Source organism: Oryza glaberrima, chromosome 5 (genome assembly GCF_000147395.1).
Source record: "Oryza glaberrima chromosome 5, OglaRS2, whole genome shotgun sequence".
Classification (NCBI taxonomy): domain Eukaryota; kingdom Viridiplantae; phylum Streptophyta; class Magnoliopsida; order Poales; family Poaceae; genus Oryza; species Oryza glaberrima.
Window position 1 is genome coordinate 245,579 of NC_068330.1, and position 22,093 is coordinate 267,671.

At 39.1% G+C, this 22,093-nt stretch overlaps 3 protein-coding genes across 5 annotated transcripts; 2 read left to right on the plus strand and 1 right to left on the minus strand.

Moving 5' to 3' along the window:
* Positions 1–63: 63 nt before the first annotated feature.
* Positions 64–7,084, minus strand: LOC127773310 (YTH domain-containing protein ECT2-like). Its single transcript, XM_052299360.1, has 8 exons — positions 6,904–7,084; positions 5,431–5,569; positions 5,215–5,333; positions 3,749–4,141; positions 2,797–3,612; positions 1,783–1,995; positions 1,237–1,419; positions 64–523 (listed from the first exon to the last, which is right to left on the minus strand). The coding sequence occupies exons 2-8, from the start codon at positions 5,567–5,569 to the stop codon at positions 470–472; spliced, it is 1,917 nt and encodes a 638-aa protein (XP_052155320.1). The 5' UTR covers positions 6,904–7,084; the 3' UTR covers positions 64–469.
* A 1,400-nt stretch (positions 7,085–8,484) lies between these two features.
* On the plus strand, positions 8,485–9,689 carry LOC127773144 (protein PHOTOSYSTEM I ASSEMBLY 2, chloroplastic). Of its 2 annotated transcripts, XM_052299173.1 has the most exons (5): positions 8,485–8,648; positions 8,749–8,901; positions 9,023–9,082; positions 9,174–9,220; positions 9,365–9,689. In XM_052299173.1, the coding sequence occupies exons 2-5, from the start codon at positions 8,779–8,781 to the stop codon at positions 9,450–9,452; spliced, it is 318 nt and encodes a 105-aa protein (XP_052155133.1). In that variant the 5' UTR covers positions 8,485–8,648; positions 8,749–8,778; the 3' UTR covers positions 9,453–9,689. The 2 variants fall into 2 exon arrangements, with proteins under 2 accessions (XP_052155133.1, XP_052155132.1); XM_052299172.1 differs by lacking the exon at positions 8,485–8,648 and having other exon boundaries at positions 8,655–8,901.
* Positions 9,690–18,311: 8,622 nt separating this feature from the next.
* On the plus strand, positions 18,312–21,821 carry LOC127775153 (serine/arginine-rich splicing factor SR45-like). Of its 2 annotated transcripts, none has more exons than XM_052301474.1 (11): positions 18,312–18,599; positions 18,693–18,781; positions 19,165–19,211; positions 19,305–19,385; positions 19,512–19,680; positions 19,882–20,101; positions 20,180–20,245; positions 20,698–20,814; positions 20,909–20,981; positions 21,095–21,132; positions 21,236–21,821. In XM_052301474.1, exons 1-11 carry the CDS (start codon positions 18,421–18,423, stop codon positions 21,306–21,308), a joined length of 1,152 nt encoding a protein of 383 aa, XP_052157434.1. In that variant the 5' UTR covers positions 18,312–18,420; the 3' UTR covers positions 21,309–21,821. The 2 variants fall into 2 exon arrangements, with proteins under 2 accessions (XP_052157434.1, XP_052157435.1); XM_052301475.1 differs by having other exon boundaries at positions 18,313–18,599; positions 19,885–20,101.
* Positions 21,822–22,093: the final 272 nt, after the last annotated feature.

A 22,093-nucleotide genomic window follows, 5' to 3' on the forward strand; every position in this document is an offset into this window, starting at 1 on the left:
GTCATCAACACCAACGAACAACGTGGTGATCAGAGTACATTAGTTAACATTAACGCTCATGTCAACAGGAAGGAAACCGACATCACATACACATCAGAAGAGATGCACATTCATCAACATGATTGTTCACGCAGATAATATGGCATTATTCCCTACAGACTTGTGCTTTGTTCTTGCCAGTTTCGTCAAATTCATCTAGTCTATGGAAAGTCACTGTAGCCACCAGATAAGTAACTATTACAAACATTCGGTGTGTTCAAATCTTGTTCTAAGGTTACCCACAATCATACGTGGTTCTACACAAAATACTATATATATATATATATATATATCATTAAAATTGTTTGGATTCATCTGTGTATTATCCCGTCGTTGGATCAACCCAATTTTGCAAAGGAGGGTCAAGCCTTGAGCTGCTTCACTGACTCGTCAACTTACTGATTTTGGATGCACACTAGAACAATCTAAATTACTCCCAAGTTTCATAGAAACTCAAGCTCTGCATGCTGGCCTCCAAATTCTCCTACAAATGGAAATAAGCAGGATCAGAAGACTTAACTTTTTTTCTCGAACGTACAGGAGAGCTGCGTGTCATTCCATTAAACAAACAGTACATCACAACCTACATTCCATTAAAACAGACACGCCACAGAAGAAAAAAGTGACCAAAGGACACTAGAGATCTAAACTATCCCGAGTTCCTGACCCATAAACTCTCAAGATCTTTAGCTCCAGTTGCCATCTACATCAGAAGATATTTCACAAATTGTAAGAGATGCTACATGCTACAATGGTTTGGTTTTGCAGCAATGAGCCCAACCACGGACCATGTGTGGCAGAAACCGGCACAATATCCAGAGAAGTTCCAACAGTCCTTTTTCATATTCACTTTCTCTATGTATCTTAGTTGGTCGAAATAGTGAGAACTTAAACGACATGGTTCAGGATCATCTGGTTTCCAACAGTAGGATCTATACATGTTAATTCTCTCCTTGAGATAGACTGGAAACCGTGAAGTTTCTCCTTAAAGCGTTATGTTAAGAAGGGTTTGAAGATTATTCGTTCTAATCAAGAGCACTTCTGCATAATGACGTGGACTTGGCAAGCAACCACAATCAGTGTTCACAAAATGCCCATGGTGTTCGTAAATATATTTACATAACAAAAGTATCATCTTGTCTTAAAATTATTATCAAGTAGCCATTCAAAACATAGATCTAAATAGAAAGCACATACCACTGATATTGATCTGAAGTCATCAGAGAACAAATCTTGATTGGTTGTTTCCAAATTTCTTCCCTTCTGGGCATGGCGCATGTTTTCCTTTTCTTCGTAAAAATAAAAATCATCCAGAATTGATGTTCCCTGGTGATATGCCTTGAAAATCTTCAACATTTCCAGACCCTGGGGCAGCCCAATCTACATAGAAGGACAAAAGGTTGCTGGATAAAAACGAATCAACAATACAAATGGATAAAAAAAATCAAAGCATGGAATAACAGCATTTGACATCATGTAGAATATTCATAATCTGACAGGGAAACCTTTCTTCAGAGGACTGGAAATAAAACCTGGCAACCTGATATAGACACCTAATTTAAAATAGTTAAGTGTCCATTTCATTTTCAAAGATATGGAATACTTTTTAGTTTCTATGTTCTTGATTGTACCAATATAAAAGAGACTACGACTAAACAAATTATAAAAGAGAGTATTCCATTTCTAACTATAAGAACCCTTTCAAAAAAAAAAAGTCTCAGAACAAAGCTACAAGCATGGTACCTCCTGAGTGTCCCTGCTAAAAGTAACTACTTTGCCTTCATTATTTTCAAGAGTTATATGTTTGAAGAACCGATTTGGAATGTCCTTTATAATGTGCCACATTACAGGGAAAAATCCATTCCATTTATCCTGCTGCCAAAAGTCCATGGTCTTCTTGAAATCAACAGGACCTAACATCTCAGCTAATCCTACAAACTGCCCACTGGTATTAACCTGGAAAAAAAGGGATCATAATAAAATTAACTATCTTGAAAATTGGACAGACGATAAAACATAAAACAGATAATAAGGAATTGCTTCAGGCACATGTAGTAACCATATGATAAAAATAGCCATACAACAGACGAGATATGGAGCTGCTTCAAGAGCTTTTGGTTGTCACATGATAAAACGGACTTAAAGAAGACAAAAAATGCTTCAGGCATATTTGGTGAATGGTATCCAGTGGATCAAATCTTCTAGAGAAGCCCATTACTCAATCTAATGGCAGGACATTGTGACCAATATTTCAGGTAAAATCAGCTCTTTCAGACGGTGGGGATTATGACTGAGCAAGTAATTCTACTGAAATCTTAACAATACAAAGATATCAGAATCTAATCCCTCCTAATCAAACAAGCTCAAAGGAAATTCAATGTATTGTTGAAATAATTAACCAAGTCAAAAAGAAAATCTGGAGCAGGTTGTCTGTAGAAGCTGGATCCATGGCTATCAATCACTATAGTTTTCTTAAGAATACTCATTCACGATGAAAACTAAAATCATAAAATGTCCGCAAGTGAAGAGTGAAGATACAACAGCCAATCATCTCAATTTCCTAAATAGAAGACAATAAACTAAACACAAACAAACATGCACTAAAAAAAGCACCGGCATGTCTCACTTAACTATCATATTTAAGCATCAAACACAACAGGTACTAGGACGCCAAATAATATATCTCAGCGTTATTTTAGGTGGACTTTTTCTTAATAAGGATGATACTTAGAAGAAGAGAATTTCATCCTTACTGACCGAAAAGAATAGGAATATAGGGCACCTTTTGCCCTGCTCCTTCATTAAAATCTGAGCTTCATGAAAAGCAGCATCCAGCTTATTGTTACCATTTGGAGTGCTTGCCCAAACATTGTATTTGATACCTTTATGAACATCATCTTCGCTATATGACTTTATCATAAAGAACTTTGCATGCTCATACTGAACTGTGAACTCTGGTCTATTAATTTGATCTCTACAGACCAAAGGAGGGATGGCATTATTCTTGATAGATGATGTTGAAGAATTATTTAATTTATTTGCCCGGGGGCCACGAACTTGATCCCTTATATCCTCAGAATTTCTCCATAGGTTATCCTTATTAATCTTGTAGTGATCGGTGCTGCTTACAACCTTGTTAGCCACCCTAGGTTTTGTCATAGTACGTCTGGTTGAGATAATGTTGACTTGCTCATTCCTACCACCCCTGGAAATATTATCTCTTAAACGACCATTCCCATAAGAAGCACCTTGCTGGTAGTTCGACAATGGGCGTGCCTCAGCATCATGGCACCACTGACCAGAATGCAAGGGGATCTTATCTCGGTAGTGCCAATGGTGAGACAAAGATGGGATTTTATCGCCATAGCATTGTCTGACTGATGAGGTTTCAGCACTATAATCCCATATTCTTGAATATGATGATGCAACATTGCCATTACACTTCTTAGAAGATAGCGATGGTATCTCATCACCATAGTCCAGCCCTCTTGGTAGTGATGGGCCTCTATTATCAAAGCACCATTGACGTGAAATTGGAGTGATCTCATCCATGTAGTTTGCCCCTTTGGCTGTCTGTTTCAACAAAAAAATTGTCACGGTCAAATACTCCCGAATTCAAATGATCTTAATTATTTTCTACTGATGCCAGATAGAGAGATGTATATAGAAGTAACAACTCTATTATGATTAACACAATCAACAGATGTACCTCAAGGTGTTCAGAAGATTGACCATTGAAGTTTGAGAAGGCAGTAAATTGATCAGGTCTTCTGTACTGTTTGGAATTATCATCTTGGCTAAGACCAACTTTAACTTCATCTCGATACCTTATATGAGGAACATCAGTAGGATATGAAAGGTAATTTGACCTTGCACTGAGGATGTTGGTTTTGGTTCTCATTTCCCCAACTATATGCCCTGATGCATCTGGACTATTTGGCACTACTTTTAATGCAGAAGATTTTTCCCAAGAACAGCTTGAAGGGGAAAAGTAAGGCTGCTGCCCATGATATACTCTTCCAAGTGTCCTGGCTTCCTTAGAATATGCATGTGATCCAAGGTCAGTAGCAAAATTGGACTTTGAAGGTTGTTCTTGATAATCCTGAGAAGGGAGTTGTTTCAAAACAAAACAAAAAGAAAAAAGGGGTCACCTGATGAACAAAGCTTTACGTTTCAATGCAGTGCATGTTATCCATAAATTGCATATTAACATTGAAACACAATTGAATTACCACATTGAACCTGGATGATGGTTTTATTTACTATAATATATTGATTACAGCTACTAACAAAGGAAAGATTTTTCACAACTTGCATCACTCACTGTAAATATACATTGATTCTAATGAGAAGCAGAGCAATTCTAGCCTTTGGTCAAAAAATAGTGATGAATAAAGGGGCATGTTTCAAATCAAGTGAAACTCTGCAGTGTGGCTAAAAATCCAGCAGCTACTCCTAATTAATTAAAGGAATATAATTGCTTGCTTTGCCTCCCTGCCTTTGATCTACTACCTCCATTTTTTAATAAATGACGCCATTGACTCGTCTTATTCCAAAAAAATAGTGTAAATATGCTAAAGTACAAGTCATTCTTAAAGTTCTTTAATGAGAAAACATGTCACAACAAAATAACTGACATTTATATAAAATTTTTGAATAGGACAAACGGTCAAACATCATGTCAAAAGTCAACGGCATCATCTATAAAAAAACAGAGGGAGTAAGATTTAACCTAGGTGGGTGGTATGCACACCTGCATGACCAACCAACCAACTTGGCTACAGTTTGGTCCTTGCTTTTATTGTTAACTTCAACTGAACTAAAATTTTGAAATAATGCAAACAATTTGAAATTCTATATCAATTGCTGAACTGATTGAGTGATTAGTACAGTATATTAGGGTGTTATTTCTTTACCTACAAAACTTCTTTATTAGGGATGGGAGTGGGTCAATATATGGGTGCCCATTGAGCCACTCTAATTCAAGCAAGCTGATCAACTAAAATTGCTTTTTTTTCTAGTTTATGTTGTGTATTTAGTTGAACTAGTGTGGATCAAATAGGTATCCATATATTTACCCTGTGACCCATTCCCATCCCAGTATTTATGTTTCAGCAATATGTCCCTTCAAATGTTCCCATCAACGATAGTAGAACAGATAGTTTTGTACCATACCAAGTTCAATGAACCCCTGTTTGCATGAGATAGAAAATGGTCAGCCTTTGTGCATTTCATCCCATCTCCTGAAGAATGAGACAGAAAATGGGTGTCGTTTTCAAGTTTCATGACATCCCCTGCAGAATGAGACAGAGATTTTCACAGAATAAAACAAGGTGTACAAAAAACAGCCTCAACTAGAATATATTTATTTGGAAACTGCCGGATGCATACATGGCCAGTATGAAGAGATGGAACCTTGCTGAACAACCACGTCATTCTTGGTTGTGCTTCTCACAGAGCTGGAGGTAACATTTTCTGTTTCTGGTGATGTTGATAACACTAAGGTTGGCCAATCGAATTCTTCCTGCATCTGTCAATCACAATAGAAGTATGTAAATGGAAGAAAAGAACTGATAATAAGATGGTTATTTCTTGTTGTTATTATTATTCAAATATTGCAACTGGCGAACAACTACGGCAAAGCATCTTCAAACTCATCAGCAGAAGATAGGTTGCAGTAAGATTATTGCAGAGGGTGATCATATTTCTCTTAGAATTTCACATGGAAGCAGCTGCATGCACATTTTATGCAATCGCTGCTTCTGTAGATATAATCCGACATCATCCATCAGTCATCAGGGAAAATAAATAAAAGATCATCAGGCAGAATATATATGTATATATAAGCTAGCCTTTAAAGAGAGATCAATCTTGAATACTCATTTGCCTAGACGGATCAAAATTCAATGCGACATTTCATCAAATATTTATCAAGAAAGCCATGTTTAAATAACCAAACAATATATTCTCTAGATTGTGAAAAATGGTTTGACAAGGTGACTTTGAACAAAATCCTTGCATCAGCTATATGTTATGAGAAATTCTCCCTTTACTTATCCTCTGCGGAGGACTAGCTGGAGCAGAGTTCCTATATGTATTTTTCTGTTCAAATGGGTGATAATGTGGGATTATTACATGGAAAAAGGAAATGTACCATTGGCAGTAAACCCTCACTCATTCACTCCACCAGGCCACCAGTGAGTGAGGCAGAGAGAACAGAAAGACGAATGAACAATTTGATAATCATAATAGTTATGAATAGTCAGCCATTTCCCACAAAGGGTTACAACCCTTACTTCTCCCAGCAGCAGATATGTAACTGATTGCCATAATTGATTGAACTTTTATTTGCTCGTTTAAATGAGATTGTTGATAGGGCAATAGACCACCATTACATAATCAATCTGATCAAAACATAACGAGGGCAGAAAAAGGATGGAAAAGTTATACAGCTCAGTCCCCTCAGTAAATCAACGCTCAACCACAAAAGATACAAATTTTATCTCTGAACAAGGCAACATTGTCCGATTACGCCCTAAATCCAAACGATTAAAATGGTCTTATAGGTGATCAAACCTCACCAGTTAAAATCAGGTGAGCACTTGCACACAGTTATGGCCCCCAGTGTGATACAAAAAGGGAATCTTTAACCCAAAAAATAACCCCCCAAAAAATGGCTCTTTTACCCCGGAATTGTGGGGAAATCGGCAGTGGTACCCAAAACCACGAACAGGTTGATCGATCTTGCCATCGATTATTAGAAAGAAAGAAAGAAAGAAAGGGCAGGAAATAGAAGAATGGAGGGCAGGAAATAATGCGATAAAGAAGAGGGAATCGAAATGCAGGAAGGAAGGAGGAGTTCACCGTGCGCGTGCGGCGAATCTGATGACGAGGATGAGGAGGAGTAGGAGAAGGAGGTATCGCTTTGTTGGACCTTGGCTCCTGCACGTACCCTCTCCCCTGAATGCTCGTGGGAAGGGTAAAAAAAGCTTCTTCCTCTTCCTCCCTTCCCTTCCCTTGCAATCTCTCTCTCTCTCTCTCTCTTCTCTCTTCTCTCTCTCTTAGGAGTACTAGGTAGTATAGGTATAGGAGTAGTAGGGCTTTTGCAACTGCACTGATGACATTACATCGAATCTGGGCCATCCAATGCACAAAACAACGGCTCAGATATTGCATTTAATGCCACCAATCTTCCCCCCAACTCTCGGTGCACTGGTACAGGCCTACAGCTTGTGCCCTGCGCCGTTGGATCTTGTATACCGACGGCTCAGATCAAGCTTTTGAGGTGAGTCTGATTTTTCTTTTTTATTTTTCGGTTCAACTCTCATATCCTTATCCTGTTCTAGGTTTCATTTCAATCTCTGGTCTTGTTTAGATTTCAGCTTTTTTCTTCAAACTTTTAACTTTTCCGTCACATCGAACTTTTCTACACATGCAAACTTTCAACTTTTCCGTCACATCGTTCCAATTTTTTCAAACTTTTAATTTTAGCGTGGAACTAAACACAGCTCCTGTAACAGTCTAGTTTTTTTTAATCAGAATTTGCTCTTGTGTGAAAAAGAAGTTACTTTTTATATAAACACATTACAAATTTAGGCGCTTGTGCACACACATTCTCTGAAAAACTAAATGGGCATATATTGGTATTGACGAAGTCATCATGAGAACCTTAATGTTGACGGGTTTGTTGTGTGCCACGTAAAGAATAATTAGCCGTACCGTCTTAAGTAAGACTTGAGTGAGCTAGTTAACCTATGCCTTTTTGTGGCATGTGTAAAATATAGTCTTTTACAATCTAACAGTCATAGGCAATTTTTAACAATTATAAGCGATTTTAAACTTATAAGTTTGCTTAGCTGAGGTCGCAACATGTTTTCCATGTGACGGGCTTGGTTGTGTGCTACTGAACTACTTGTTAACCCGATTGTTCAGAACTCTTAATATGATCACCGAGAAAAAAAAAATTGATGCTTGTATATGGATGCTTTTACTAACATGTTATGATCTAGCTGACATTGGAGTTCTTGTCAGATATTCTAGGAGCAGATTTTGGTGTCCTTGAAATACATTAATCTGTAGGATTTTTAACTACATGAAACCAGTTTCCTCCTTTTAAAAGCTAATGAGGTAAACACTTAATAATATCAACTGATAAATTATCAATCCTGCAGGTGCTGAAGCTAGCCCTCAAGCCTCAAAGGAAACAAGTGCTGAATTTGTTATACTTCTTGAGCTAATTATCAGTGCTGGCTAACTGAATTTCTGAATCAAAAACTCATCAACATGAATTTACATACATCATGCAGAGGCAGAGCCAACAATGACAGGTAGAGTACATCAGTGCAATTATATATATGGAGATGCCCAATTCAGAGCTAGGAGCCATCACTCATCAGTGCCACTTGGCTCTTAGCAGCACACTCACATGCATACAAGGAACCTGAATCTGTAGATGGCTGATGATCCCATCCGGGCCAAGCAGCCGCATCCCTATCCAGACTATATGGCCACAACGCCTCACAACACATGGACCATGCATCAAAATCTGGTACAGAATTAATAATACTGGTGCATCTATGGATGTTTTGTGGCTCCAAATCCTTCAAACGGCAAGTCGCTTTCTTTCTTTCTTTCTTCTTTCCCTGTTCTGTCTTTCTTCCTAGGCTTAACTATTTGGGCTCCATCTTCTTCTTGCCACTCTGAATTCAGCTTCAGGAGCATAGATAGCAATATAGCATCATGGAGCTTTCTCTGATCACCTTCACAGCAACTGGTGCAGCAGCAGCATTCACTTCACCCAAGATCAAGAGGAGGATGAGGATGGCACCAACCATGGCATCCAAACCTGGAGCCAAAGTGAAGGTCTTACTGAAGATCAGTACTAGCTTCTAATTACATTTGCTCCTAACTTTTCTTCAATTTTTGGGAAGCAGCTGGCACTACATGTTCTCTGAATCTGAATGAGCTGTATTGTGCACTGCAGGTCTCTGCCGGTTGCAAGACGTGCAGAGGAAAGGGAGCTGTAGAATGCCCAGGTTGCAAGGTAAGTATATATGATCTCTGCAAATTAAAGCAAACAAGTGAGCTAGGTATGAATGCCTTGATTCGATGACTGAAATGATCAACTGATGCAGGGCACTGGAAGGAACAAGAAGAATGGCAACATATTCGAGAGATGGAAGTAGGTTTATTTATACACCATTCATGACTCATGCTTCTGCTATATGTTTACTCTTACATTTCTTATGTCTTTATATCAACTAGCAAATGAAGTAGTATTAACCAACCATGTAGTATTTATGTTGTGTGATTATTATGTGTTCAGGTGCTTCGATTGCCAAGGGTTTGGGCTCAAGAGCTGTCCTAGCTGTGGCAAGGGAGGGCTCACACCGGAGCAGAGAGGTGAAAGATAGAACAAATTAATTGACAAGAACAATACAGACACCCTGCACTTGCATGCCAGTATCATTATGGTTAAGCTTGTTCTGATGTAATTATCTAGTGGTAATTTCTTAGCTATAGATTAGATGGAGTGCAAGCTTGTGTACTGTATGTGAACTGTTGCAAAAAGAACTTGTGTATTTGCACCCTGCTTGAGATCCAAACTCAGATAAATATATGTCAGGTCGAGCTGTGTACTTAAATCTGAATACAGTGTATACTTTGGAGTAAAAGTATATGGTATAGGGTAAAATTACATGTCTAATTTGAGTCTTTTGTCCAAAAATACATACGAAATCCATGTCTCTGAAAAATAAGTCACATTAGACATTTGTGCTGGGATTAACAGATTGCCTAAAATGGCATTGTCCTCCTCCGGTTATTCGATTGTGCAGATAATTACTACTCTTTCTATTTTTCAATATATGATGCCGTTTACTTTTAGTCATATGTTTGATCATTTGTCTTATAAAGTACTCTATGTAAGTATCATATATTTATTATGATTTGTTTTGTCACTAAAGATATTTTAAAAATGACCTTCACATTTATACTGGATTTTTAATAAGACAAAGATCAAATCGTATGTCCAAAAGTTAACAACAACATATATTAGAAAACGGAGAGAATATCACTCCATTTTATTCATAGGAGTGCATTATTTATTTTGGAATGCCATAATGATTATCATGAGATGATGATAATGACATCTATTCAAAGAAGACATTTTACGTGGTCTAAATTCTGGAAAAGAGGGGACAATATACAGTTGAAGAAATCAGGTTCAATATTAAGTTTCAACTTCTTTTAGGACTGGAAAAAAAACGTGTACAATACATACATACAAAAAGTAAATATGAAAAAGCGACAAATAGACGGCACAGGTGAGCTTGTCTTGACTTTTTTACTGACAGATGACAAATGCATTTTTCAAAGTGCCTAAGAGAAAACTTTAAGAAAAGGAGAGATGCCTCGATCTTTTTTCTGTAGTAGTGGTAAGATTGATCGAATTGATTCACCCACCTTTTCAACTGCTGCTACTACTACTAGTATAATACCACTGTATAAGACGATGATAACGAGATAGAGATCAATTGGGACCCGTACAAGTTGAAACCAGCCAACCAAACACATTTGACACCTCAATGAGAAAAAAAAAAATTGGGTGGAAAGGCAAAAATGGATAAGACAAGTCCAACTCAAACCCAAACAAAAGCGATGGGCCACGCCTTCTACGTTTCCCCAGGGATGGAGCTAAAAAGAAATAAGAATAATACCACATGTTTAATTTACTTAACTTTAGATTGAGTTTAAACATGTACTCCCTTCGTACTCATAAAGAAAGTCGTTTAGAACAATATTTAAGTCAAACCTTGAGAATATAAATCATGAATAACTCTTAAGTTGTTGAGTTTAAAAATATAAAAATTATATGAATAGATTTGTCTTGAAAAATACTTCCATAAAAGTATACATATATCACTTCTCAATAAATATTTTTATAGAAAAAAGAAGTCAAAGTTGTGTTTTGGAGACCGTTTCGCTGTCCTAAACGACTTCCTTTACGAGTACGGAGGGAGTATCTAAGTTTGTAATGAGAGGATACACATATGGTAAAAATAGATGAGATATAGCTAAAAATTTTTTTTGACCGGTTCCTAAACACCCTCCACATATTCTACCTCCGTGCCTGCCCCCACTACTTAAACTCCAAGTTCGATAATCTTGGAGTAAATTAAATTGTAGTACTTTTAAATAAAAAAGATGTTAGTTTAAAAATAAATGTCAAATAATTTAGAACGATGAGAGAATCTTGCATGAACACACATGTTTTATTGTTGTCCAAGATACATACCATACCAGTATGAAATATACATGTGCTTGAAAAAAATATCAAATTAAATATTTGCGAAGGGATTAACAATGTGTTAAGATAATATTGTCCTCACTTCAGTTATTCCACCGTGCAGATTATATTGTTTAATTTTATTCATGAAAGATGCAACATTTATTCAGGGATGCCATAATAGGCATAGAGATGGATAATTGATTAGAAGTTGACAATGTCATCTATTCCAAGAAGACTTTTTGATAGTCTAAAATCTGAAAAGAAAAAGGAGAGGGTTCAACTATGTAGACCCCCGATTTTGGAAATCGGAAATCTTCTGTGTTTATCCGTACCAATCCCTGGATCAGTAGTTGGTACACACATACATAGTTGGATCACAACATATCATGAATGAATTCAGGCTAAAAGAGTTAAATACTTACGTTAGGGCCAGGTAGGCCAACAACTATCAGAGAACAACAGCGGAAGACAAAATAATATAAGGGCCCGGTTAACATGCCACAGGCAGTCGACTGGGGAACGAGACCTAGAACAAGACCGCGCTCCGATCATCTTGTTGGATACGCAAGCGTATTGACAAGGGCTTCTCTTCAACACTCTCCTAAAAGATATATAAATAGCAAGGGTGAGTACCAACCGTACTCAGCAAGCCACCACAACAACAATGCATATGTTAGAGGGTATTTCAAGGAAGGGCTCCAGGTTCTTTTGCGTAAAGCAAGCTTTTGCAAATCTTTTCACAAGCACGAGACCTAGCATAGACTGATCAAGTTTTAATACCAGTGTTCACATTAAACAACGATGGTTCTGTCCACCATCCATTGTGATCCCAGGGATAGCTTCCCGCCATTGAGTCGTCATGGTTTTCTGAGGACGTCCACCTTCCTTCCTCTTAGGAAGTGGCTCCATCAGCATAAAAATCATCATGCAATATCCCATCCCACACAGGTTAAGAATTTAGAGTCTAGCCAAGTGTAATACATGTCCCGGTGCTCAATAACCGCGAGCACGGCTATTCGAATAGATTTGGTTTACTCACACTGCAGTGGATGTACACTTTACCCGCACTCCGCGACTGCCCAACACATGAGCCTCGTCCCAACACATGAGACGCGTCACGGCAAAGCTTTTCGATAACCTCGCATTGGCAGTACCCGCTCCATGAACTTAAATCCTCATGCACTCTAGGCGTCCATGTTTCTAGCAGTGAGAGGAGTTCTGGCGCTCCCGGGAAAGAGAAGTCTCACACACATATTAAATTATGGTTCAAGTTAAGTTCTCTCTCACACACACTCATGGCAGTCCTACCAATGGCGACACCGATGTAGGGCACGCCTCTCGGCCCTACCTCAACGGCTGTCCCACCGTAGCGCACCTGCCTCACTCAGGGGTGAACCATCTATGCAGGGATACTGCCTCCGCTCGGCTATCTAACCCGCTAGGTCTATACCCATACGAGAAGTGCGGTTGTACGGGGGTCGTTTCATGCTTAACTTCATGGCTCGGTCCTTAATTGACTGGGGACGGTACTAGCCTTTTCCAGATACCACCCAAATCCTCCGTCCGCCCCAGTCGAAACCAGTTGTTTTCACTTTTTTTTTTCCTTTGACAAATCATGTCATCAATTTCATGGCAATGTGGCGCTCATGTCTCCACATGCAGCATCTCAATTACCTTCCCAAAGGTAATTGCCCAAGCATTTAGCATTTGATAAATATGAGTATGCATGATCCTAGAATAGCATTTCTAAGCAATTGTCATAATTGACTAGGGACTCATACGTAAACATGGTTACGAAGGGATAAGGGATAAATAATAATCAAGGCATGGCATAATCACAAGTAGGATGTTCATTATTGCATACAATTTTATTTATAAACAAAATAATTTCGCAATTGGGATCAACATGTTCAAGGAATAGTGATGACTTGCCTGCTCAGGATAATCCTTATTCTCGATATAATCTTGATCAACCTTCACCTCCTGGAAGTTGCAGACGTTGCCTCACGACTAACCGATACACAAAGTCTATAATACGCGAGAAAAACCAATATTCAAGCAACAATCAAATATGCACAAACAAAATATATTTGCTGAGGTCGAACCTAAGGTTGCTCATATTATTCGCGCTTGCTAATGGACTCTAATCAAGCTAAGAGCTAAGGTTTCTTAGTCTTTCTGTTGTCATGGTGGTTCAGTCTAGCTAATGGCTAAGAAAGGATTATGGTTACACATGCATCTATCTAAATAGAACGGTTATACACTAGAGGTTCTGTTGCCGGATGGATTTTGGATCGGTCAAATAATTACTGTGAATCATTTGTATTATTATTTTATTAATGGAGGCTTTATTTTAATTATGTACATATTTTACTTATCAAAATAAATTATAAAAGGTTAACAATTACCCATGCTTTGTATGTTAGAATTGTTTAGGTTAATCATATTATGGTTACGGATTATCCCATCACATAATTTTACAATGAATAATCCAAATTTACAGTTGATCTGTAATTATACGAGGACAAGATGTATAACTAGTATTTATCTAATATTCATGTTTGTCATATACTCCCTCTAAATTAATATATGCAACAAGCAAATTAATACGATACCATATATCTATAATGGGATGTACAATATATGTGTGCACAATATCTTAATATATTGAATCATTTATTTGAATAGTTTCTATTTACTGCTTGGTTAACTAAGGGTTGCTCACCTCTCCTACTATACGCTATTATATGGGATATGTCGTTGATTAATTTCATATAGGTGATTTAATCACACTAGCTCTGTTATTATTTGCCATAAACAAGCTTAGGAACGATCTATGTGTATCTATATTTTACTTACCTAATAATTATAAGGCTAACTCTATTTAAATAACTAATAAGTCATGGGTTTTAATTATATTTGGACATAGATTAATAAATGGCACTATTATTTTCCTATATATCCATTAATTTCAAACATTGATTATAATTAATTTATGTGGTTGCTACAGTGACAAAACATATTAAAGATAATTATTCTACTGTACAATATCCATTTTTATTTATTGGCACACTATTTAGGTTAACTATTATCTAATCATTTGATATTAATTAATTTATAATTATAAATATATTTTATTAAATAGTGAATTTTATACCATTGGAAAGCTTATGAATTTAGATGAATTTAGGTTCAAGTTTCACTCGAATCGGAGTTAAAACGAATAAGTTACGCTAGTTTAAAGATTCAAATTGGAATAAATCCGAAAAATTGTAAAAGGCTACTGTTCATAAATGATTTTTTTTTAATCCGTAATCTAATCCATAACCCTAGTGACCAACAGGTGGGACCCAGAATTCCTTTTCTTTTTCTACCGAATTAATTTTCTTAGGGAAAAGCAAGGAGAGGGCCCGGCCTGTCAGTGGCTCGGCTGGTCTTCTCCTTCTTCCTCCCGACCGAGCGGGAGCAGCAGGGGAAACACGACGCGCACGGCAAGGCCGGCCGAGGGCGACCCGACGGCGGCCAGGGAAGGGTGCGGCAAGGCTCCGGCGATCTCCCGCCGGCTGCCACGGCGCAGGACGGCGTGGGGGCGAGTGGCACAGCATGGCCGCCATGGCTAGGCACGGGTGGCTAGGTGCTAGGGCGATGGGGAGGGTTTCCGACCAAATTGGTGAGGGCTTGAGCATCTACGGCGTATGGGGATTCCATTTTGCTAGTTAGATGGAGAGGAGGAGCTCCAGGATGGCTTGTCCACGGCGAGCTCGCCGGCGGTGGAACGGCGGCCGAACCGGCACGGCTTCGGTTGCTAATTGGCGAAATTAAAGGGGGCTCTAGTTTCTACGGAACTAGGAGAGGCCAGAGGAGCGAGGACTTACCGAGGGATGGAGGAACGACGAAGTTCGATGTCGCGGCCGTGGAGTAGAGAAGAAGATGCAGCACGCCCACAAGGTGTTCGACGAAATGTGTAGAAGGGAGGAGGAGTGGCTGAGAGGGGAGGACGAGCTCGGGGGCTCTTGGGGCCTTGTGATGGCAGCCAAGAGGGTGTAGGGAAGAAGGGAGATGGGAGGGGGTATTTATAGGGTGTGGGAAGAGTGGCTTAATGGTCGACGCGACGGACAGCGCACGGGGCTCGAGGACGATATGATGGCGCGCGGGGCTCGAGGACGACATGATGGCGCGCGGGGCTCGAGAGCGACATGATGGCGCGCGGGGCTCGAGGACGACATGATGGCGCGCGGGGCTCGAGGGCGACATGATGGCGCACGGGGCTCGAGGGGGAGCGCGGGGCTCGAGAGCGACACGACGGGTGACGGCGACGCGACACGCACGACTCGGTGTGGGGGCGCGGGGCTCGAGGGCGACGTGACGGGCGATGGCAACATGCGGCAGCGCGGGCAACGGTGATGACGACGCAATGGCGCATGGGGCTCGGCGTGGCGCAGCCGACGGCGATGGCGACAGTACGCGGCGGGTTGGAGACGGTGCGGCGACGGCGACGCGACATGACGCGGCGGCGGCAGTGCGGAGGAAGAGGGCTAGGATGGCTAGGAACCAAATCGAACACCTAGGGGGCTAATGAACAGTGCTAGCCGGCCATTTTTGTTTTTAGAAGGTATTTTGCAATTAGGAAAAATATACTATTGCCACTAATTTTGTCACAACCTAAAATACACCAAGTCTAAGTTATTCCATCGAAATTTATATTCAAATTTAATATTGAACATATTCTTATTATTATTATATATTTTTCAAAGTTTTCCTATTTTTCTTCTTTTAGGGTTTTGGTTGATTTATAAATTGAGAAAAGTTGCAAATTAAATTTGTATTTACTCCTAAGCATTTGGGTGACCGTATTAAGTGTTCAAATGTGAATTTGCCCAAAATTTAATATTGTCCAATATTTAAGGTTTATTAAAGATTCTATAATTTTCTAATGAGACCGTTATTAACACAATAGCACATTAGTTCAATTTATTTATATGTTAGTTTATATGGAGGGGTTTAATATATTAAATTTCAATCCCTAAATGCAATTAGGAACTTGGTGTAATATCGATCTACATATCGAATTAAATACTCCCATAATTCTATTATATATACAGAGAGCTCAGTTTATTTGAATAATCATCATTTCATGTGTACTCATATTATGGCACCCACCTACATTATTCAAATATTTTAATATTTGATAAAATAGGTTAATAATAACTTTTCTTTTATTTGATTTTAATATCTTGTGCATAATTATTTGTAGGATTAAATATATTCTCGTAAATCATATCTATTGCTTAAATGTAGTTCTTTTCTTTACTTTCTTGGTGATCATTTATGGTTTGGCAAGCAATAGGAATCATAACAACCAGCATGATGCAAAAGTTTTTAAAAAGTTCGAAATTTTAGTGATTTTTATTATCAGGAATTTTCAGGGTGTTACAAAGTAGTTTAGAACATAGGCAAAGTTAAAATATATAGGCGAAGAAACCAAGTATAAGAAGTGTCGACTTAGGGATATTTTCAATTTTGTGAAAGACATGAAGTTTTAAATGCTAGCATCGTAGTTTGTTAGGCTAGCCGACTTTACTTCGAGCCTCACTACCTCTTAGTAGATATCGATATGGTAGCACCTTCTCCCATTTCCAGCTTATTTTTTTATTTTCATTTTTTTGCCCCATATGTGTGTATGGCATTTGGTCGCAGGGTACATCGGGGATGTAACAAACGAGGAGCAATTACCACTCAATCGATATCTTCTATAGTATATAGTTACAAACCTAAGTATCTAAAACTCAACATGTAAACATATCAATTATTATTACATTCTAAAGAATGTCACATCAACTTATGAAACACCTAAAACTCAACATGTAAATAATTTATTACACTATAATAACATACATGCACTTTTTTATAGGAATGCAACCCCATGGACTCTACATTACACCTTATATTATATTTTTTATTTATTGTATTTAATTTCTACAATATTGTCCTGCAGCAATACGTAGAAAATAGGAAACCTAACAAACAAACACTAGTGTACAATATAAAGGAAAGAGTTATAATAGAAGCCATAGCCCACAGGAGAACTTGCCTCCTCTTTTTGACTGACACGTGACAAATGCATTTTTGCATGTAAAAGTGCTGAAAAAAAAAGAAAAAGAGAGATTCCTGAACTTTTTTTTTGGTGGTAGAAATAAGGATTGATTGAGATTCACCTACCTTTTCTAGCGGTACTAGGCTACGTATAGTGACCTTAGATAACGAGATGGAGATCAAATGGGCACCGTTGAAAACAACTCATCAACTAACCCACATCCAACATCCGAAATTCCGAATGAGAAAGAGAAAAAGAAAGCAAAAGATTAAAATAAAGTGGTAAAAAGCATGAAATTATATCAAGAACTACTATATAAGAAAGAAAGAATGTGAAAAAAGAGAGCATAGAACAGAAAATTAGGATCAGTTTTGAAGTAATTGCACACAATAAGAAAATGGACTAAACATCATGCTACGAGAGTCAGAATTGCACGGTGAAATTGCCTTGTCTTTTTTGACTGACAGGTGAGACAAGATGCATTTTACCATGCAAAAGTGCCCAAAAAGAATACACAAGAAAGTGCCTGAATTTTGTTGGGCAGGTAAAGTAGGATTGATTTTTTTTTTTTTGAGAACTAGTAGGAGTGATTGATTCACCCACCTTTTCAACTGCTATAATAGCCTAGTACTGTACTGAAATGAGGATAAAATGGGCCCGTACGTACAAATTGGAACAAACCAATCCCAAGGACATCATCTTCTCGTTTTTCTGTCTATACTTATCTTCATCAACTTAAAATTTAATTTTAAAATTTTAAGTTTTTTTATCAAAATTTATTTTGCATCATTTATTTAAAAGAATACGTATATAAAAATTATATTTATAATTTATTTTTTAAATATACCGTTTAGCTTATTCCGACCGCAAATCTGGTATCTCCCCATGAGAACAGAAAAAAAAAAAAAAGAAGAGCAAAAGCAAAAAGAAAGAAACCAAATCCAAACCCAAACCCATCCATCACCGCATCTCATCGTCTCCGTCTCCGTCTCCGGCGATGGCCACCAAGCCCCGCCGCCGCTCCCCGTCGCTCTCCTCCTCCTCCTCAACATCCTACTCGCGCTCCCCCGCATCGCCCTCCTCCTTCTCCTCCTCCCCGTCGCTCAGCCGCTCCCCTCCCCGCCCCGCGCGGGGGGCCCGCTCGCCTTCACCGCCGCCGCCACCGCCTCCTCCCAGGTATGCGTAGCACCGATTGGTAGACTTGTTGAGCTTTCTTTCCGCATTGCGTACCCTGGCCTTACCTTAACTTTGTTGCTGCTGCTGCTGCAGGAAAGCGTCTCCGCCCCCTGAGTCCACCGTCCTCCATGTTGACCATCTCTCCAGGAACGTCAATGAGGATCATCTCAAGGAGATTTTTGGTCAGCTTCCTTCCTTCCTTCCTAAATCCTTCTCCTCCACTGTTATTTCTCAGTGCTTTGTACACCGAGTATGTTGTTGCTGTTGTATGCAGGTTATCATCTTCTCAGTTTTTGGCTCAAAAACCTGAATCTTTACACATTTTTCCTTGGCAAGATCAACGCTCGCGTCTACGCTGGAGTTCATTTTACTCAACATTTTAAAGTAGATAAAATCATAACCAACTGATGTTCCAAGACCATGGCTGAGAGCCCTTGGGATCCTGGGGCTATTAGTCTTCTAATTTTCACTTTTCACATAATAGGAACGGTTCCTGATGTAATAGAGCTGAATTGCACTCAACAACATTGCTGCTTCTTTAGCTCATACTTCTGCTGTTTTGCAGAAAATTATGGTGAAGTCGTCAATGTGGAGCTCTCCATGGATAGGGTGGTAAGTAAATGGGTTCAGTAATGCACAAGGCAGGGGGAAAACTTTCATCACTCTTGTCTCATCTTTATATACTCATCATTTACTTTGATTCAGGTCAATCTTCCCCGTGGGTATGGATATGTTGAGTTCAAGAATAGAGCTGATGCAGAGAAGGCTCTTCTTTACTTGGATGGTGTATGAATTCTTTCCTCTTTTTTTTTTAGATAATGGAAGAGTACATGAATTCTTTCCTGCAACATTCATTTGGAATTTTAGTATGAACATAGCATTAAAACTTAAAATACTTACAAATCTTCACAGGGCCAAATTGATGGAAATGTTGTTAAAGTCAGATTCGCGCTTCCACCACAGCAGCAAAAAGCTGCTGCTTCTCCAAAAGCTCTTCACTCTTCACCAAAAAGGGATGTGGTTGATCATAATAAAGTTGGTCCTAGTGCTGAAAAGGCCACCAAACAGCAGCCCAGGAAACGTAAGATTTTGCTCCTTCTTATGTAACCTTCTTCAAGCTACTCTTTCTCTGGACCAGCATCAATTTTTTGTTATTTTTGCTAGTCACCTTGCCTTCAATTTTGTTTGCCACTTTGATTTTGAACCATAACCAGTCTTTGTATTTTTACTGGGTGATAAAACATAGTGTTTGAACTTTGAAACCTCACTTGTTTCCTTTCAGCAGCATCTCCTCAAAGAAAGCCAGCTCCATCTCCAAGAAGGCGATCTCCTCCAAGTCGAAGAGTTGAATCACCTAGGCGTAGGCCTGATTCTCCTCCAATTCGCCGTCGAACAGCTCCCTCTCCAATCAGGCGTGGTGGAACTCCTAGCAAGAGACCAGGATCCGCAATCAGAAGGCGCTCACCCTCTCCGCCCCCTCGAAGACTAAGATCACCAAGGCGGTGAGTAATGCGTCTGTGCGCTCTCTTTGTTATCAGCATTTTGTTTGGAAGTGCTGAAATATTTCATAATAACAACAGCCTATCACCAAGAAGAGATCGGGGCAGTCCAATCCGCAGGCGCTCCCCATTGCCTCGTAGAAGGCTGTAAGTATTTTAAGCTTGTCTAGTTGATGTTTTTTTCTTTAGTATTTCATATGTTATCTGAATTATGAATTTAGGAGAAGGTGGGGGGCATATGAGTTTTGTGTATATCTTTTTTAAGTTGCACAGCTATTTGCTCTTTATTCATTTCAGTCTGTAGTGGTCTAGCTTCTACTGTTCTGTTACGAAGAAGCTAAACCATGCTGGGTTTCTTGGATGGTTGCTCTACTTAGCTTTTTTTGAACATTTTAGAGTGGATAATCAGAGTGTTGAGCTGAAAATCTGATTAGTTTATTCTATGCTTCTGGGCCAAGATTTTGCTTTCTCTAGCTTCTAATAACTCTGAAAGAGGTGTTTGTTCTCCCCTGGAGGCTTTCCCCCCCCCCCCCCTTTTCTTGCCTAGTAAACTAATTTTGGGATTTTGTTATTCCATTGACCATTAATTATTTCTGCAGGACTCCTCCAAGGAGGATGTGGAGTCCTCCCAGAAGACCACAGTCACTTCGCCATCGCAGTAGATCTCCCATTCACCGACCAATTCGCTCCCCTTCCAGATCGATTTCTCCACGCAGGTAATGTTAGGATTGATCGCCCTTTTACCCCGTTTTAGATTAGTGGCCTTGCATCTTCTACCAGATGAAAGCTTACATCAAATAATGGAACCAGGGGTCGGGGTCCTCCTGTGCGCCGTGGACGGTCATCCTCATCGTATTCTGATTCACCTACTCCTCCAAGAAGGGTAAACTCATAACTATAAATGTCATTATCTTTTTTGGAAGAAGAGAAAGAAATGTTTTTTTGTCTGTGTATTTATTCTTCTTGTACCAAGACAAACATTTTTCTCTTGTGCAGGGACCAAGAAGGGTGCTCAGAAGTCGCAGTCCTAGAAGGTAGTAATCCTTATGTGCCTTTCCCTTCTCAAGCAGCTTAAATGTGTGGCATCGTAAAAATAGAACATTGAAGCATCATATGGTTTCTTTTCAATGGTGGTAGGCCTTTAAGAGGAAGAAGTGCCTCTAGCTACAGCCGTAGTAGCAGCAGCTCAGGTTCCCCTATCCGCAATTAAAACTCTTGGCATGGCATGGCATGGAATGGAATGGTGTGGTGATCCTGGTAGGTAAATCTTTCCGTCTCGTCACTTTTTATCGCTGATTTTGTGTCTTTTGTCTTTGCTGCTGCTGTTTTTGTTGTCAAGCTTTGGTTCTTCGTGTGAGTTTGGGGCTTTGCGCGATGGTGCATGCGTTCCCTACGATCAAGCTGGCACTGGAACATTTAGATATTGCTGGAAGTTAAACATTTTCAAGCTTCTTGGAGGCTCTGTCTGAACTCTGGATTTCTCCTCTTGGAGGGAGCGATGACTTATGCATGTCAATGCTGCAGTAAATAAAGTGGAGTACATTAGTATTCTGTAGTAGCCTATTAAAGCACACATTTCTGTGGGTTGGGAATCCAGGAGCACCAACATTTACTGGTGAAATTGAATTCACCACTCACTTGTCGAACCTGAAGGCAAGATTGACTTGACAATTTCTCTTTGTAATGGTTATGTTTTGTTATCTACGTGGAGTTATTTTGGACATCTGAACCTTTAGATTCCAGTGGAGATGATATCATCTCCAAAAAGATCTTGTCATGGAGTTGACTATCAATGTTTTGGCGGACAGGAAAAAAATGAAATTAAATTTGGATAGCACTGAGGGTCGGAGAATTGGTTCCTGTTTCTCATGATTGCGTTACATTAAGATCACCTTTTCATAACCGCTGTGAATACTCATGAGACGACCAAAATAATTTTTTTTTGACAACGGATGAACAGGTTATAATATTACTTCAAAAGCAGACACAAAACTT

Coding starts and splice junctions, on each gene's coding strand:
- LOC127775153 (XM_052301474.1), top strand. CDS start 18,421: ATGGCCACCAAGCCCCGCCGCCGCTCCCCGTCGCTCTCCTCCTCCTCC. Junction 18,782..19,164: donor TCATCTCAAGGAGATTTTTG/GTCAGCTTCCTT, acceptor GCTGTTTTGCAG/AAAATTATGGTGAAGTCGTC. Junction 21,133..21,235: donor AGAAGTCGCAGTCCTAGAAG/GTAGTAATCCTT, acceptor CAATGGTGGTAG/GCCTTTAAGAGGAAGAAGTG.
- LOC127773310 (XM_052299360.1), bottom strand. CDS start 5,569: ATGCAGGAAGAATTCGATTGGCCAACCTTAGTGTTATCAACATCACCA. Junction 4,142..5,214: donor ACAGGGGTTCATTGAACTTG/GTATGGTACAAA, acceptor CTCCCTTCTCAG/GATTATCAAGAACAACCTTC. Junction 1,420..1,782: donor TTAGCAGGGACACTCAGGAG/GTACCATGCTTG, acceptor CCTTCTATGTAG/ATTGGGCTGCCCCAGGGTCT.
- LOC127773144 (XM_052299173.1), top strand. CDS start 8,779: ATGGAGCTTTCTCTGATCACCTTCACAGCAACTGGTGCAGCAGCAGCA. Junction 8,902..9,022: donor AACCTGGAGCCAAAGTGAAG/GTCTTACTGAAG, acceptor TGTGCACTGCAG/GTCTCTGCCGGTTGCAAGAC. Junction 9,083..9,173: donor TAGAATGCCCAGGTTGCAAG/GTAAGTATATAT, acceptor CAACTGATGCAG/GGCACTGGAAGGAACAAGAA.